At 40.6% G+C, this 15053-nt stretch overlaps 1 protein-coding gene across 1 annotated transcript; it reads right to left on the minus strand.

Annotated features, from left to right (window-relative positions):
* Positions 1-536: 536 nt before the first annotated feature.
* LOC128710718 (uncharacterized) lies at positions 537-14720 on the minus strand. The gene is made up of 3 exons (XM_053805585.1): positions 14507-14720; positions 6926-7113; positions 537-1637 (listed from the first exon to the last, which is right to left on the minus strand). The coding sequence occupies exons 1-3, from the start codon at positions 14718-14720 to the stop codon at positions 537-539; spliced, it is 1503 nt and encodes a 500-aa protein (XP_053661560.1).
* Between the last annotated feature and the right edge of the window lie 333 nt (positions 14721-15053).

A 15053-nucleotide genomic window follows, 5' to 3' on the forward strand; every position in this document is an offset into this window, starting at 1 on the left:
AAATGTTTATCGATTTCTACAACTCTTTTTTGTCTAACGTCAGCATATAAACGTATTCGTTTAGTTCAAAACGCAAAGAAAATGTTTATGAAAGGAACTAGGGGGTAAGATCCTAGATCCTCTCTGAATTTTGCGTATGCTTCTATTAGAATGACGCGTACGGATCATACGGGCTGATCGGACGACTATTGTGTCTCGCTTGCGCGAGTTAACTTTTTCGAAAGATTTTCTTTCGGGTTACGACGTTCGGACGTGATTATGCGGAGCAGAGAACTATGACCGTTTCAGTTGGCGGTTAGACGTAGAGTGGTGTATTTCTAAGATTTTACAAAATATTTTGGGTCGGGAAGTAAGGATGTGGAAGGAAACGAAAAACAACAAGAACAGGTAAGCGAAGGATCGTTGATGGTCCGAGGGTCGACGGCGATAACGGTTTTATCTCGGAATATGAATAATTATTTGTTTAGGACGGCGGAAGTGAAGGATCGCTTGAACGTGATCGTACTTGTTTTGAACGTTTGTTAACTTGCCTCTCCTTAGATTTGAGGCTCCGTACGAAAAACTTCCATCATTGTGGGCGGTTGAAAGTTTGGACTTATCTGGGTGTTTGGCTCGTTCTCTTCGCAAGTGTTATCGTTGTCGTTGTTTGAGTTCGGTGATATGGCCGGTTTCTGTCCGTTTATGTTGATCACTGTTTTCGTTTTCTGGGTCTTCACAATGTAGTAAATACATGCGGCAATAATCAGCATTACAGGTGTGCTCATAACGCTTGTTATGGACCAATTGTTCCATGTGAAGCTCTTGGCTTCTAGCCGTATTTGATGCATTTCGCTTCTTAAATCCATATGCATTGTGTGTAGATGTTCTAGAGTAAGGTTCAGCATGTGGTTTTTCGATGTGACGTTTATACCATAAATCTCTTCGTCATTAACGAATATGTCACATGATTGGTACGATAGGAGAAAAGAGCCTGTCAAGTTTCTCTTCTTAATACCACATGTTGTTTTAATAGTGAATTCTGCCGCTGAGTTGATCAGAATGTGTGTCCTATCGAGTTGGAGAATTTCCATCGCTGCTGGGTTTGTTATGAAGTCACATGTTGCTTGTTGTCCTCTGAGTATAGCTGGTACGCATTTTCCGTTATCTTCTTGTAGTTGTTCTAAGCCGTAAATGTTCTTGTTAAAGTTCGGGACGATGAAAAGTTGTGATTTTAAGGATAGGTAAAATTGGTTGAGAACATGAATTTTCTTATCTTTATGCGTTATACCGTACAATTCAATTTTCTTATATAAATCGTTCGTCAGCTTCGGGCAGCTAAGTATAAATAACAGTTCATTGTTATTTGTTGCTATTTTCGTAGTCACATATGATAGCGCTTCTGAAACTGTTTGAAACGGAATATTCTGTTTTTGTAAATCGTTCATTAACAAATCTATTTCACTTCGGTTTAATATACGAGGATTTACTATACCTAATTTCCCTAGAGTAATACTATCTGCTACCAAACTCAATTTATCGACCAAGTATTTGAGATTAAGGAGAATGTTGAGGGAAAAGAACTCTATTGAAGAATCTCGTGACAGTCTAAGCGCATCTTTGATTGTTTTCAAAGTTTCTGTTAGCTGAAGCGTTAAATCCTTTGTTACGTTTATTACTGCGACAGGTGTTTTGAGTGTGAGCGGGGTGATGCGAGCACTAAAACTCGTCCTGTCTCCTCGGTGGTTGGATAGAAAAGAGAGCGATCGCTTGACGCAGCGCACGCACATTTCCTTAACCGGATGCGTGTCCTGACGTTTTACCATCCAACCCACGTTTACAGGCGTAGGTGCAAGCGTTAGCGCCAACACTCTAGATGGATAGCTCTTACCGTGAGGCACGTAAATAGAGCCACCCATCGTTTTGCATTGCTTCTACCGATTTTTACTAAGATAGGTCCGAAATAATCCAGACCTATGTAGGTAAACGGTCTATGTGAAACTGCTAGACGAGCCGGTGGCAAAGGTGCCATCCTAGGCGTATGTGGAATTGCCTTACGGATCTTACAATACTGGCAATTTCCAATCACTTTTTTCACTTCTGTCCTCATCCTAGAGATATGGAATTTTTGACGAAGTTCATTTACTATAGTTTCCTGATGAGCATGTTTCATATTTTGATGATACTTTAGAATCAGTAGTTCAACTGCTTTATGGTTGCGAGGTAGTATGATTGGATGTTTCACATCGAATGCTAAATCATCCATCATCTCGATCCTACCCTCACAACGTAAAATTCCCTTTTCATCCATAAAGGGGGATAACTGCCACAGTGTACTATCTTTGGGAATACATCTTAGATTTTCCGTGCTGGACTTAAGAATCAAAACTTCTTTAGGATAGATTTCCTTCTGAACGATTTTCCAAATAGTTTCCTCTGCTAACGCTAATTCCTCTCTAGTTAAATGCGAGTGTTCGTTTTCGCGCTTGTGTAATCTAGCATGACTAATGAACCGATGAATCCAACCAAAGGTTCGATGAAGTCTCTTAAAATTACTAAACCTTTCAAATTCAATTATCTTTGAAGGTTCGCTTGGCACATGTAAATGTTGTTGATTTTTAAGTTCTTCTACGGAAACTAAGGTATTCGTCTTTAGCTGTGGCCACTCATTTTCAGGATCGTACAAGAAATCAGGCCCCTGAAACCATCTGGATTCGAAATTCATATTCGGTTCTTTGACGGATTTTGTGCCGTCGTCAGCAACATTTTCCTTCGAAGGTACATAGCGCCATTCAGTTGGATTGGTCGTACTGAGTATTTCACCCACACGACAGGCTACAAAAGCACTATATTTTCAATGATCCGCAAAAATCCATGAAAGAACCGTATTGGAGTCACACCAGAAATATCGCTTCGTTATAGGTATGGTATGATGAGTTTGTACGAACTCGGCTAGCCTTGTTCCAAGCACAGCTCCCAACAACTCTAACCTTGGTATTGATAAGATTTTCAAAGGTGCTACCTTCGCTTTCGCGGAAACTAATGTGCATTGCACCTTTCCCTTCTCTTCCACGCGGAGATATATTGCACTACAATATGCTTCTTCGCCAGCATCAACGAACACGTGCATCTGTAGAGAATTATACAATTGGCTAGATGCACCTATAAAATAACACCTAGGTATTCTTAATATATATAATTTATCAAATAGTTTTGTCCACCTTTTCCACGTAGAGTAATGTTCTTCACCTATTTCATCATCCCATTCAAGTTTTTTGCGCCAAATATTTTGCATTAATATCTTTCCCTGTATTGTATAATGGCTAATCATGCCCAATGGATCGAAAATACTCATAAGACATTTCAATACTTGTCTTTTGGTTGGCTTACTCTTGAGGTTAATGAAATTCTTAATATCATCACTAATTGCTGTTGAAAAGGCAAGAGTGTCACTGCAGGGTAGCCATAACATTCCTAATACTCTTTCACTCCACTGATCTCCATGCACGCCTAAAGTTTTCCCATCAACTCGATTCAATTCCTTTAAATGAGATAATATTTCATCATTATTGGAAATCCAATTCCTCATCTCAAACCCTCCTTGCGCGTGTATGTACTTAACTTCTAGGGCAACCCTTTTGGCTTCGTCAACAGTTTCAAAACTGCCTACGAAATCATCTACGAAATGTTCTTTGACTATCGCTTCGTAAGCTCTTGGAGATTCCTTTTCGTATGTTTGCGCATTCAGATCTTTCACATACCTAGCCGACGCTGGAGAGCAAGTTGAACCAAAGGTTGCTACATCCATTATATAAATGTCGGGTTCCTTTTCCGGATCTGACTGCCATAGGAATCGTTGAGCATTTTTATCCTCTGCTCTGATTCGGATTTGGTGGAACATTTCTCGAATGTCACCACTAACAGCATACAAATACTGTCTGAACCTAAAATATATAGATGGTAAGATTGTGACGATCAGTTCTTCAGGCCCCTTCATAAGCATACTATTTAACGATACTTCACCTACTGTTGCAGCCGCATCCCATACAATCCGAACCTTGTTCGGCTTTTTAGGGTTGGTTACGACGCCTATCGGGAGGTACCATACTTTTCTCTGATCGACAGAGGTCAGTTCCTCTTTACTGGCTACGTGCGCATATTGTTTTTTCACATAATCTTGCAGTTGGTTAGTTATGTTTTCTCTAATGTTAGGATTTTTCAAAAGTTTCCTTTCCAACTGTTTATGCCGTTTGTACGCCATGCCGTAGCTGTCAGGAAATACAACTTCATCGTATTTCCATAATAAACCTGTTTCATATCTTCCTCCTACTTTCCTAGTTGTTTCATGGAGAATTTTGCGACTTCTTTCTTCTTCTTTCGTTGCAGGCAGTGGCACTGGTTTAGTTCCCAAATCTTCACCTGCAAAATACGTTCTTAATTGTGTATTGATATTGGTATCGAATGTTCCATGTACATGAAAACTAGGATAATCTTCAGTTGCGAAAGCTTTACCACCATAAACACACCATCCTAATCGTGTTTTTGTCGCTATTGGTTGCAAATCCTCGCCTTCTCTTATTTTCAATGGCCCGGCAATTTTAAGATGGTCTATACCTATCAACATTTTTGGTACTTGTTCGTAATAGGGTTCGATAGGTATTCCTTCAAAATGTTTAAACTTTGCCAAAAATTGTTTGCTTAAGGTTTGTTCAAACAAGCTAAGATTTTCTACTGTTCTCACATTGTTTAAGGTATATCGTTTAGATTTGTTTTTACCAGAAATTTCCATTGAAACTATTTCAGAATTTTCCTCAACACGTGTAACGTCACCGGTCCATTTTAAGTAAAGTGGTTCTCTAGTACCTGTTATTCCTAAAGTGGTTGCGATGGATTGGTCGATGAGTGTCAATGATGAACCTTCATCTATGAATGCATACGTCTGTACCCGTTTGTCTTTGTTGTGCAATGTAATAGGAATCATTCTAAAAAGTAATTGTATAGGATCCACATGATAAGCATTATGAACGGCTGTACTGACAGCGTTAGTAATTGGGGGAGCGTGTAGTAGAGGATGGTGATCCCTCAAGCAACTTTCTAACCTACATTTTATAGGAAATTTGCACGGTCTTCTGCCATGTGGTTTTAAACATTTTCTGCACAAACCTATTTGCCTTACCACATCCCATTTTCTAGATAGCTCCAATGTTTCAAATTCTTTACATTTCCTTAACTCATGCCCGTTCTTTTTACACATTGCACAATGTAATATTTTCGCCTGATTTTCCGCATCATGTAGTTGTACGCGACCATGCACCCTTTTGGTTTCAACATTCGAATGTACTACATCCGTACGAGTTTTCAAACTACTAGCAGCAGCGACAAGATTCTGAATAAAACGATTAAATTCCCTTATCGATACTTCTCTACCCGTTTCCACTGTGTAACATTGGCTTGACAATGCCCAATCTAGTTGTAAATGACCTGGTAATCTATCAACCAACTCTTCTAGAAGTATAGGATTACCCAAATGGCTTTCCATTTCTGCTGCTGTTAGATAATCACACGCATTTCCGACAGCTACTCCAAAATTCATTAGGGTTTCAATTCTATCCGTTCTTATTGGGGGTGTCGCTTTGATTTTGTTCAATAATACATTTACTACTACCTTTGGTCTTCCAAAATGAAATTTAAGTATCTCTATTGCACGTGGTACCGATGCAGGCAATATTAATTGACCTTTCACTATTTCTAATGCTTTGCCTTTCAAACATCGCGTTAGTCGGATTAGATTCTCTTCATTATTATAACCGCACACTATGTTACTTCGTCTGTAGCTACTTATAAAGAATGGCCAATCGTCCGGCGCTCCGGAAAAGGACGGTAAATCACGAGGCATTGTCTTTCTTGCTTCTTTCTGTTCACTCGTAGGCTCTGCTTCACGTGATCTTACCTGATCATCCTTGCTAGCGGTTGGTACACGATCTAACGTCAGATCGCACACCATACCGCGGTCTAACGCCGATGGGACACTCGTTGTTTCAGCTGCCGTTGCTCGGTTTGCAGAATATGCGACACGTTCCGCCGATCTGCCCATGGTTGTATCGGTTGCCGGATTCATCGTCATCGTAGCGCCTAGTACCAAGTCGGTTGTAAGGTCAAACACCTTGCCGCGTTCAAACGCCGTGCTGGACAGCTTCGGTTCTCCCGAGGATACGGCTATCGCTGCCGAATTTGATGCGTCTCCGATGCTTATCGATGTATTACGGATTGCCTTTGTATGTGTTGCAATCGCTGCCGATATCATTGTAGACGGCTTGTCTGATGATAGTTGCGTATCATCTCGTTGTTCGCCTTCCACGTGCTCGTTCTCCAGTTGCAACATTTCGAGCTCGATCTCGAGGAGCTTTTTTTTAATCGCCAGCTCCTCTCTTCTCCTTATCCGTTCATCTGCAGTGCGTTGCTCTGCTGCTGTGAGCTGCCCATACTTTGGGCGCACATGTTCGTTATCGCTGCTGTCAGACAGAGAAAGCGATATCGCCGAACCGTATTTGCCCGCGTGGGGCTCCACTTCCTTCCTCTGTGGTTCATCAATCGCCAGGTTAGCATGAGGCGTCGAGATTCCACTACTTTCGTGATGATCGATCGCCAAGTTAGCAGGAGGCGACGAAATTTCACTATGCTCACTTTCCATTCCATTTAGTTTCACACGAGATTTACACGAGAAACGTTACTGAGTTTTAGCTTTGTTACGTTTATTACTGCGACAGGTGTTTTGAGTGTGAGCGGGGTGATGCGAGCACTAAAACTCGTCCTGTCTCCTCGGTGGTTGGATAGAAAAGAGAGTGATCGCTTGACGCAGCGCACGCACATTTCCTTAACCGGATGCGTGTCCTGACGTTTTACCATCCAACCCACGTTTACAGGCGTAGGTGCAAGCGTTAGCGCCAACATCCTTATTTATTTTCACTTGAACGTTATTATTCGTAATCAACCCGTTCAATGTAGTATTTATCAGGCGTAAATCATTTGCATCAGGACTTCCTGCAATGAATTTCCAAACAGTTCCTATTGTGTCCCATCTTTTGGCTCTATGAATCGGTATCGTATTTTTTAACGTTTGGTACGTCTTCCAATATCCTTTGAGTATATCGGATTTTTAACATATTTTGTCTTCCAAAGTTTTTATTGTATACCTCTTGTAGTTTCCCCATCATAGATTCGCTGGTTAATAAACCATTAAGTTTCGAAGGATCGAAATAAGTTTTTAAGACATTGAGTAATGTTTGTTCGCTTGTATTTGAAATCATTATTTTGATTCGTTTGAAGTTCGGGAATGGTTCAGTTGTCTGAATATCTCCAATTCCCTCTTCAAGGATAACTTGATGCCTGAATACATTCAAAGGCGCTTCAGTTGATGGAATGAAGAAATCATCGCTGTCATTAGCTGAATGTTGCGTTGCTGTCATGGAGTATACCATTCGACTTAAGGCATCCGCGACTACATTAGTTTTCCCTGGCTTGTATAAAATCTCGTAATCGTGTTCTTCTAAATATGCTTTCCATCGTTTTAACTTGGCATTAGTATTTCTTTAAGAAAGTGTAAATGTGAGCGGTTGATGGTCTGTCAGTATCTTAAATTTAGCTCCATACAGATAATTTCTAAATGTTTTCAGTGCCCATATAATGGCAAGCATTTCCTTTTCAGGAACAGAGTACGATTCTTCGGCTCTGGTTAAAGATCGTGATCCAAAATGAATAGGTCTATCTTTTCCTAATTCTCCTTGCGATAAAACCGCTCCAATGGCGTAATCAGAAGCATCCGTTGTTAAAATGAATGGTTCACTGTAATCTGGATATATCAAAACATCAGAAGAGGATAAAATATTTTTCATTTTTTCAAAACATACGATCTGCGCTGGTACAAGCGATATTCTTTTACTGGATTGCATTTTCTCACCTCGTAACATATTAGTAAGTGGTTTGGCAATTTTCGCAAAATCCTTAATAAATCTCCTAAAGTAGCCCATTAATCCCAAAAAAGATCTTAGCTCTTTAACAGTTTTGGGAATTGGAAACAGTTTGATGGCTTCTATTTTCTTGGTATTAGGTCTTATTCCATCACATGATATGATGTGGCCTAGAAATTCTATTTCTTTGTGGAGGAATTCTGATTTGTCTAACTGAACCTTAAGATTAGCAGAATCTAAAGTTTTCAAATTTTTTTCTAAATTCAGTAGATGTTCTTCTACCGACTTACCAAATACGATTACATCATCCATGTATATATAACATATTTTTCCAATATGTGTTCTAAGAACATCGTCTATAGCACGCTGAAATATAGCTGGAGCGTTTTTCAAACCAAATAGCATTCTTACGAACTCGTATTTACCATTATTTATAGAAAATGCAGTTTTTTCAATGTCATCTTCATTCATTTTTATTTGATGGAATCCTGAGGCAAGATCCAGAGTTGAAAAATACTTTTGCCCTTTCATTTGTTCTAGGACATATGTTATTTCGGGCATAGGGTAACGATCGCTAATAGTTTTTTCATTTATCTTTCTATAATCAATTACCATTCTAAATTTTTTCTGACCTGACGCATCCTCCTTTTTTGGTACTATCCAGACTGGGGATGTCCAAGCTGATCGGGATGGTCTAATTAGTTGGTCTAATTAGGTCTAATTAGTCCCGTTTCTAAAAGAGTTTTTATTTGTTTGTTTACCTCGCTTGTGTATGCCGCAGGATAAGGATACACTTTTTGATGGACGGGAATACTGTCGGTGGTGTTTATTGTACATTCGACATTTGTAGTGCAGGTTAATGCTAAATTTGGTTCATGAAAAACGTGCTTATTCCTACACAGCACATCTGTCAGCATTTTCCTGTTAGTTTCATTTAAATGATTGGTACGAAAATCAAGTAAATGATTTTCCTTTTTATTTTCATAGGTAAGCAACGGTATTTTGAAAGGATAACCTTCGTCCGTTATTATTGTAAGAACATCTGTTTTGAAACAAAGGTTAGCATCGAGTGTTTTAAGCATACTGGTGCCTATGATGCCAAGAAAGAATGGATGAAAATCATACATAACAAATTGAAACTTCAGGCTTGATTTTGGTTAAAAAAATGCTATGTCAATTGCTGAGGTTACTTTAAAATTTCCATTAGCACTTTTAATGGTACCACTAGAATAATCATATGGTTTAGATTTTTTGTAGGCTAAAGCTAATTTGGGTGAAATTAAATTGATATTTGATCCACAGTCTATTAAAAAGGGAAATTCTCCTTGTGTTTAATGTGTGTAAAAAATTAGTTTCTGGTTCGTTCCTGACAGCAGGGGTTACACTTGTTAGATTTGTTTCATTTAATGGTGGTGCCGTTTGGACATATTCAAGCGGAGCATCCACTGAATAGGTTTGCTTTTGCTGCCAAGGAGAAGATTGAGCTCCATTATGGTCATATACCGGTCGATTGGCATAATTAATAGCATTCGATCGTAGGGATGGATCGACTTCCATCGGTTGAGGATAGTTAATTTTCTGTTGCGGTTTAAGATTCTGTTCTGGAAGATTGTTTCGAGGTTGATTTGGACCAGGTTGATTATAGGTAGTTGTAGGAAAATGATTCCTCTGTTGATAATGGTTTCCTTGGAAGTTTCGATATCTTGGGGGTAGTGGTGGTGTTTGATGCACATTATTGTTATGGTAACTGTGCCGCTGGGGAGATGGTACGTGTAGATCTCTTGGTCTAGGTATTTGATTCGAACGAGTCTCACCCTTAAATGGTGCCGATCTCATGTTCATATTGCAGTATTCTAGGCAATAATTGAAAGCAGCATTTAAGTTGGGTGGACTATTATTTTTTAATAAAAAGCAAAGAGGACTTTCTAGACCTCTAATGAAGCATTCTAACGCTTTCTCTCTAAAGTAAGAAGCGTGTGCTTCAGCATTGATAGAGTACTTCGGGTCGGTGTATATTTGGGTTATAATTGCACTTTGCAAATCGTTAACACGACTGAAGTAGCTGCTTAATGGCTCTGTTGCTTTTTTACTGATCCCAGTAAGTTCGTGATCAAGTGTTTTCAGTTCTCTTTTGTCTTTATAGTAGAGCAAAAGAGTGCTTTTAATGGATGACCAATCACCAGCTATTCCATTGGTATTAATAACTTCGGCTGCTTCGCCTTTAATTTTTCTTCTTATTGTTCCTTCGATTATATGAAAAAAGGTGGAATCTCGTGGGACTCTAGCGTACATATGTAGAACCTTTTCTACTTCCATGACCCACGCCATTAATTCATTCGCCTTCCCTTCAAAGGTTGGGAGATCTCGTACATAGTCGGGAATTTTCCCAATGCTAACAAACTCGTCATAGCTCATAGTACTAGAAGGTGCAGAAGTAGTCATTCTATTTTTTCGAAACAATTAAACCTTCTATCTTTCCTATCGTTCACCATATGACAATAATATTAATTTTTGTTCCCTTTTCACTTTTTTCACTGATCTAAACACTGATTATAACTCTTAACTGATTTCTATCAAATTTAACTTTCACTTTAATTTCCTCACTTATGAATAATAATTTGTGACTCACGATACGATCAACAATGCTGCGCCAATGTTGAATCTCATGCTGCGTCCGATGACCGATGCTCGATGCTCTGGGTTGATCCGGTTTGGCACTGCCTACTGAGGACCCTTCGGCGTCTGTTCGGGAGACTTGTCCACGAATTGCTGGTCACGTCTTCCTCGTTGTCGTCGTGCAGGTTTCTTATAACTTTATATCACCTCACTTTTAGACTTGGAGGTCCCTATTCGGGCGCCAGTTAACTTTTTCGAAAGATTTTCTTTCGGGTTACGACGTCCGGACGTGATTTTGCGGAGCAGAGAACTATGACCGTTTCAGTTGACCGTTAGACGTAGAGTGGCGTCCTTTTGCTTTATTCAGATTTAAATATAAGTTTCGTGTTCAAAAGGGATCGGGTGATGAAAGGAAGGATATAGAGAAAGGACGTAGATAACGGTGATCGTCCGGATGACGATCTTGTGTTGGTTTAGGGCTGATACCGTTGAAGGGATGCTGAACCAGGTACGGACGCTTGATCGACCGGATGACGATGCTATGTTGGTTTAGGGCTGATACCGTTGTAGGGATGCAGAATCAGGTACGGACGCGATTGACCGGATGACGATGCTGTGTTGGTTTGGGACTGATACCGTTGAACAGTTTAGTTATCAAAACTGTTCAACGGTATCAGTCCCAAACCAACACAGCATCGTCATCCGGTCAATCGCGTATCTATGATTCTGTGTTGTTCCGATAATTCGCGTACGGTAAAGGATAGGCGTTTATGTTCGGATTTGCACGAAGTTCGATGTGGACGTGGGCAGGACGTGGACGTCCCGTGTATGCCCAGCCAATGCGATCACATCTTCTGTTCCCAGCAGTTCAACTACTGACGAGACAACATCATCGGCGGTAACGGTGTTTTCTAGTCCGGACAAGTGTATCCATATGCGTTTGGTGTTGGGATTCTGTTTGGCAACAATTAGTGATGATGCCATTGGTGTTGATCACAACGCCTGCGTAACCTGTAGTTTACACAACATATTAAAACTATCACAGGACGTCATGACATTTGCGGACATGTCTGCTCGCTAGGGTGGCCGCGTTAAAAAAAGATCTTTTATAAATGGAGGCGCGCGCAGCCGAAGGTAGCCGAACGCAACCGCATACCTCGGTAGTTGTCACGTGTCATCACGATGACAGGACCGAGTAACGGCAAGTAACGCTGCGCGCACGGTGTATAGAACACCTTACACAACAATTATTCAAAAAGTTCTTATTGGTTGAGAGCCGACTTTTAGTTTATGTATCAACTTCCATTTTTTATGTTGTAGCTTTGTATTGAGTTTTCCTAGTGTAAAGATGGCGGATAATTTGAAATAACGGAAGTATAACTGAAGGCTGAAGGTGTTCACTCTTTCGAGGCTCAAACGATAATAATTTATTTTCAGTGCCGTAATTTCAGGCGTATGTTGAGCTGTCATTGTGACAGCTGTCAAGGCCTATATACATAAGGTGGATAAGTGGATAAGTATATATACATAAGTGGTCAAGGTTTATAATTTTGAACCGTCTACAACTCGGCCAACCTGACAAATGAATTGGCCTCAATTCTCTTAATTTATATTACGGCCTGAATTCGTAACGGCAACGTGTTGCCTGGAGAGTTTTCGATATTTTGAAACGAGTGTGGCTGCTCCCAGTGTTTTAATTTGTCTGATTCTAAGACTCCGTCGAATGGTAATTCGGTTTCTTGATAATCGTCAATATCACGTACTACATAGCGATCATTTGGTAGGATTTTGTGGATAATATACGGTCCTCTGTATTTTGCTATTAGTTTTTTATTTGAATTAGGTGCCGTATCTATATTTTTTATGACTACGTAATCTCCTATGTTGTATACTGGTGCGGGATTATTTTTCTTAAGAAATTGTTGTTCGTTTGTTTTTTGAGATTTTTATGTTCTTTCGTCCGTTGAACACAAATTTAGTAAAAGTCACAAAACATTTGTTACTTACACTTTTAATTAAAATAAGAACTAACATAAAACCTGAGCCTAGCCTAACCGCACGTACCTTGCTGATCGTTTGCCTGCTTGTCGCCGTGTGTGCTCATCCGCACACGCGATCGTGAATATGGCCGCGCCCTGACGTCGCACGTGGACCGATGACAGCCTAACGTCTGACGGTTGTTACTTGTAGCGACAACCCAGACGGCATGTCGCGCGACGTTCTGTCCACAACATCTCCCCCTTTTAAGATAGCTGGTACTGGTTCAACCAACGTGGAGGTCTTTTATTCCTAGAAGATCTACGTGGTGCTTGTACCAGCTGCGTTTCCTCATTGTTGTCTTCTGGTGTAGGATTGCCGGTAGCTAACAGGACAGGAGATTCCTCGTTTGACGAAGGTGAGCATGAGGTATACACTGAAGATGAATTGGACGATGAAGACAATGTCTTCGGCCAAGCAATGGGAGCTGAGTGTGCCGGCGTTTTTGCTGCAGCCTGACAACTTTCACAAGAAGCAACGCATTCGCTTATGTCCCTATCAATGTATGGCCAGTATACGTAACTACGAGCTAGCGATTTCATTCTTTGAATGCCTGGGTGTCCATGATGAAACTGCCGAAGGCATCATTTTTGAAGCACTTTAGGAATTACTACTCTCTCTCCAAATAATATACAGTCTTCGACTGCTGACAAAGATTCTCTTCTTGTATAAAAACTTGATAACTCTCCTGCGTAAGTAGTATTTTGTGGCCAGCCGTTTTGTGTATAATTTAGTACTTTGCGTAGCATAGAGTCTTTCAGTGTCTGATTAGCAATTTCCGTGAAGCTAATTGGTAGAGATGAAATATTACTTATGACGACTGACCTTACATCCCTCTCTAATTCTAAACTTGCAATGACATAGTCATCATCCGGCTTATCGTGCTTATTTATCAGTCTTGATAGTATGTCGGCATTGCCAAACATCTCTGTGGACACATATTCGATATCAAAATCATACATTAATAGCGTTAGGGCGAAACGTTGTAATCGGTTAGCCGTATAAACAGGGATGCCTTTCTTGTTACCAAATATCCGCAATAAGGGTCTGTGATCTGTCTGAAGGCGAAAATGTCTACCGAATATCATTTTATGAAACTTCGTGACGGCGAAGATGATGGCTAAGCCTTCCCTGTCAATCTGGCTATACTTTTGTTCCGCTTTTGTGAGGGATCTTGACGCGTGCTGAACAACTTTGATAGTACCATCAGATAACTTGTGACTCAACGTTGCTCCCAGACCGACGCTAGACGCATCAGCTGATACCACTATTTCGAGTCGTGGATCGTAGTGAGTTAATAAGAGGTTTGAAGACAATATTGATTTGAACTTTTCAAAAACGTTTTTGCATTGTGCTGACCAAGCAAACCCTTTCCCTTCTTTTAATAAAGCATCTAGCGGGTATCGTAAGTTGCGTAAATTCGGTATGAAACGGCCATAGTAATTGATTGCTCCGAGGAATGACCTAACCTCACTGACATCGGATGGTGGAGGCAGATTGACTATAGCCTCAATTTTTTGCTGGATCGGGTCTAATGCCGTTCCTATCTATGATATGCCCTAGATATTTGATCTGCTTCTTATTGAAAGAGCATTTCTCTACGCGGATTGTAAAACCGTAATCCTGTATGCGATTGAGCGTTTGATTAAGAACCTCGTCATGTTCCTTATGATTCCTACCTCCGACAATGATGTCGTCCATATAACTCGAGACTCCACGTATGCCAACAAGCATCTTGTCCATAAGCTGTTGAAATGCAGCTGGAGCTATCTTGATCCCCGGTGGCAGTCTGTTGTAGGAATACAGCCCTTTGTGTGTGTTAATGGTCAGGAGGCTTCGACTCTGCTCATCGATTTCAACCTGAAGAAAAGCATCCGATAAGTCAATTTGTGTGAAGTGAGTACAATTACCTAGCTTGGCGAATATGTCTGCTGGTAATGGAAGCGGGTACTCCTGGGGGTGCAAGGCTCCATTAAGTCCGGTCGAATAATCTCCACAGATTCTTATTTGACCGTTTGCCTTGCGTACAACGACTATAGGTGCGGCCCAATCGGAATAGTCAACCGGTGTTATAACTCCCAACTCCTGCAACCTGTCAAGCTCCTTATCAACCGCATCCAACATTGTGTACGCAACCGGACGCTTTGGACAGAAAACCGGACGACGATGCTCCTTTAGTTGCAGAGTAACGCTTCCCTTTGTGCAAAGGCCCATTCCAACTCCAAAAAGCTTAGGAAAACGCTGTTGTAACTCCTTGAATGATGATGTGTAGACGGCATTGCATATCTGGTCAATAGGCACTGACCACAATGAGAATGCCTCGACCAGATCCGTACCTAGCAGTCTCAAATTTGCCTCAGAGACATAAATAGTTCCTGTTCGTTGCTTTTCTCCGATGATGATGTTTGCTCGAAATTCGCCAATGATGGATAATATTCCTCCTGAAGCAGTTTTAGC

This window comes from Anopheles marshallii, chromosome X (assembly GCF_943734725.1).
Source record: "Anopheles marshallii chromosome X, idAnoMarsDA_429_01, whole genome shotgun sequence".
Classification (NCBI taxonomy): domain Eukaryota; kingdom Metazoa; phylum Arthropoda; class Insecta; order Diptera; family Culicidae; genus Anopheles; species Anopheles marshallii.

Excerpts from the sequence above, each read along its gene's own strand:
- LOC128710718 (XM_053805585.1), bottom strand. The coding sequence starts at position 14,720 with ATGTTGGATGCGGTTGATAAGGAGCTTGACAGGTTGCAGGAGTTGGGA. Across the intron at positions 7,114-14,506 it reads AGACATATTCGCCAAGCTAG|GATATTGGAAGACGTACCAA; the intron begins GTAATTGTACTC and ends ATATACTCAAAG. Across the intron at positions 1,638-6,925 it reads AAGTGAAAATAAATAAGGAT|GATTTAACGCTTCAGCTAAC; the intron begins GTTGGCGCTAAC and ends AACGTAACAAAG.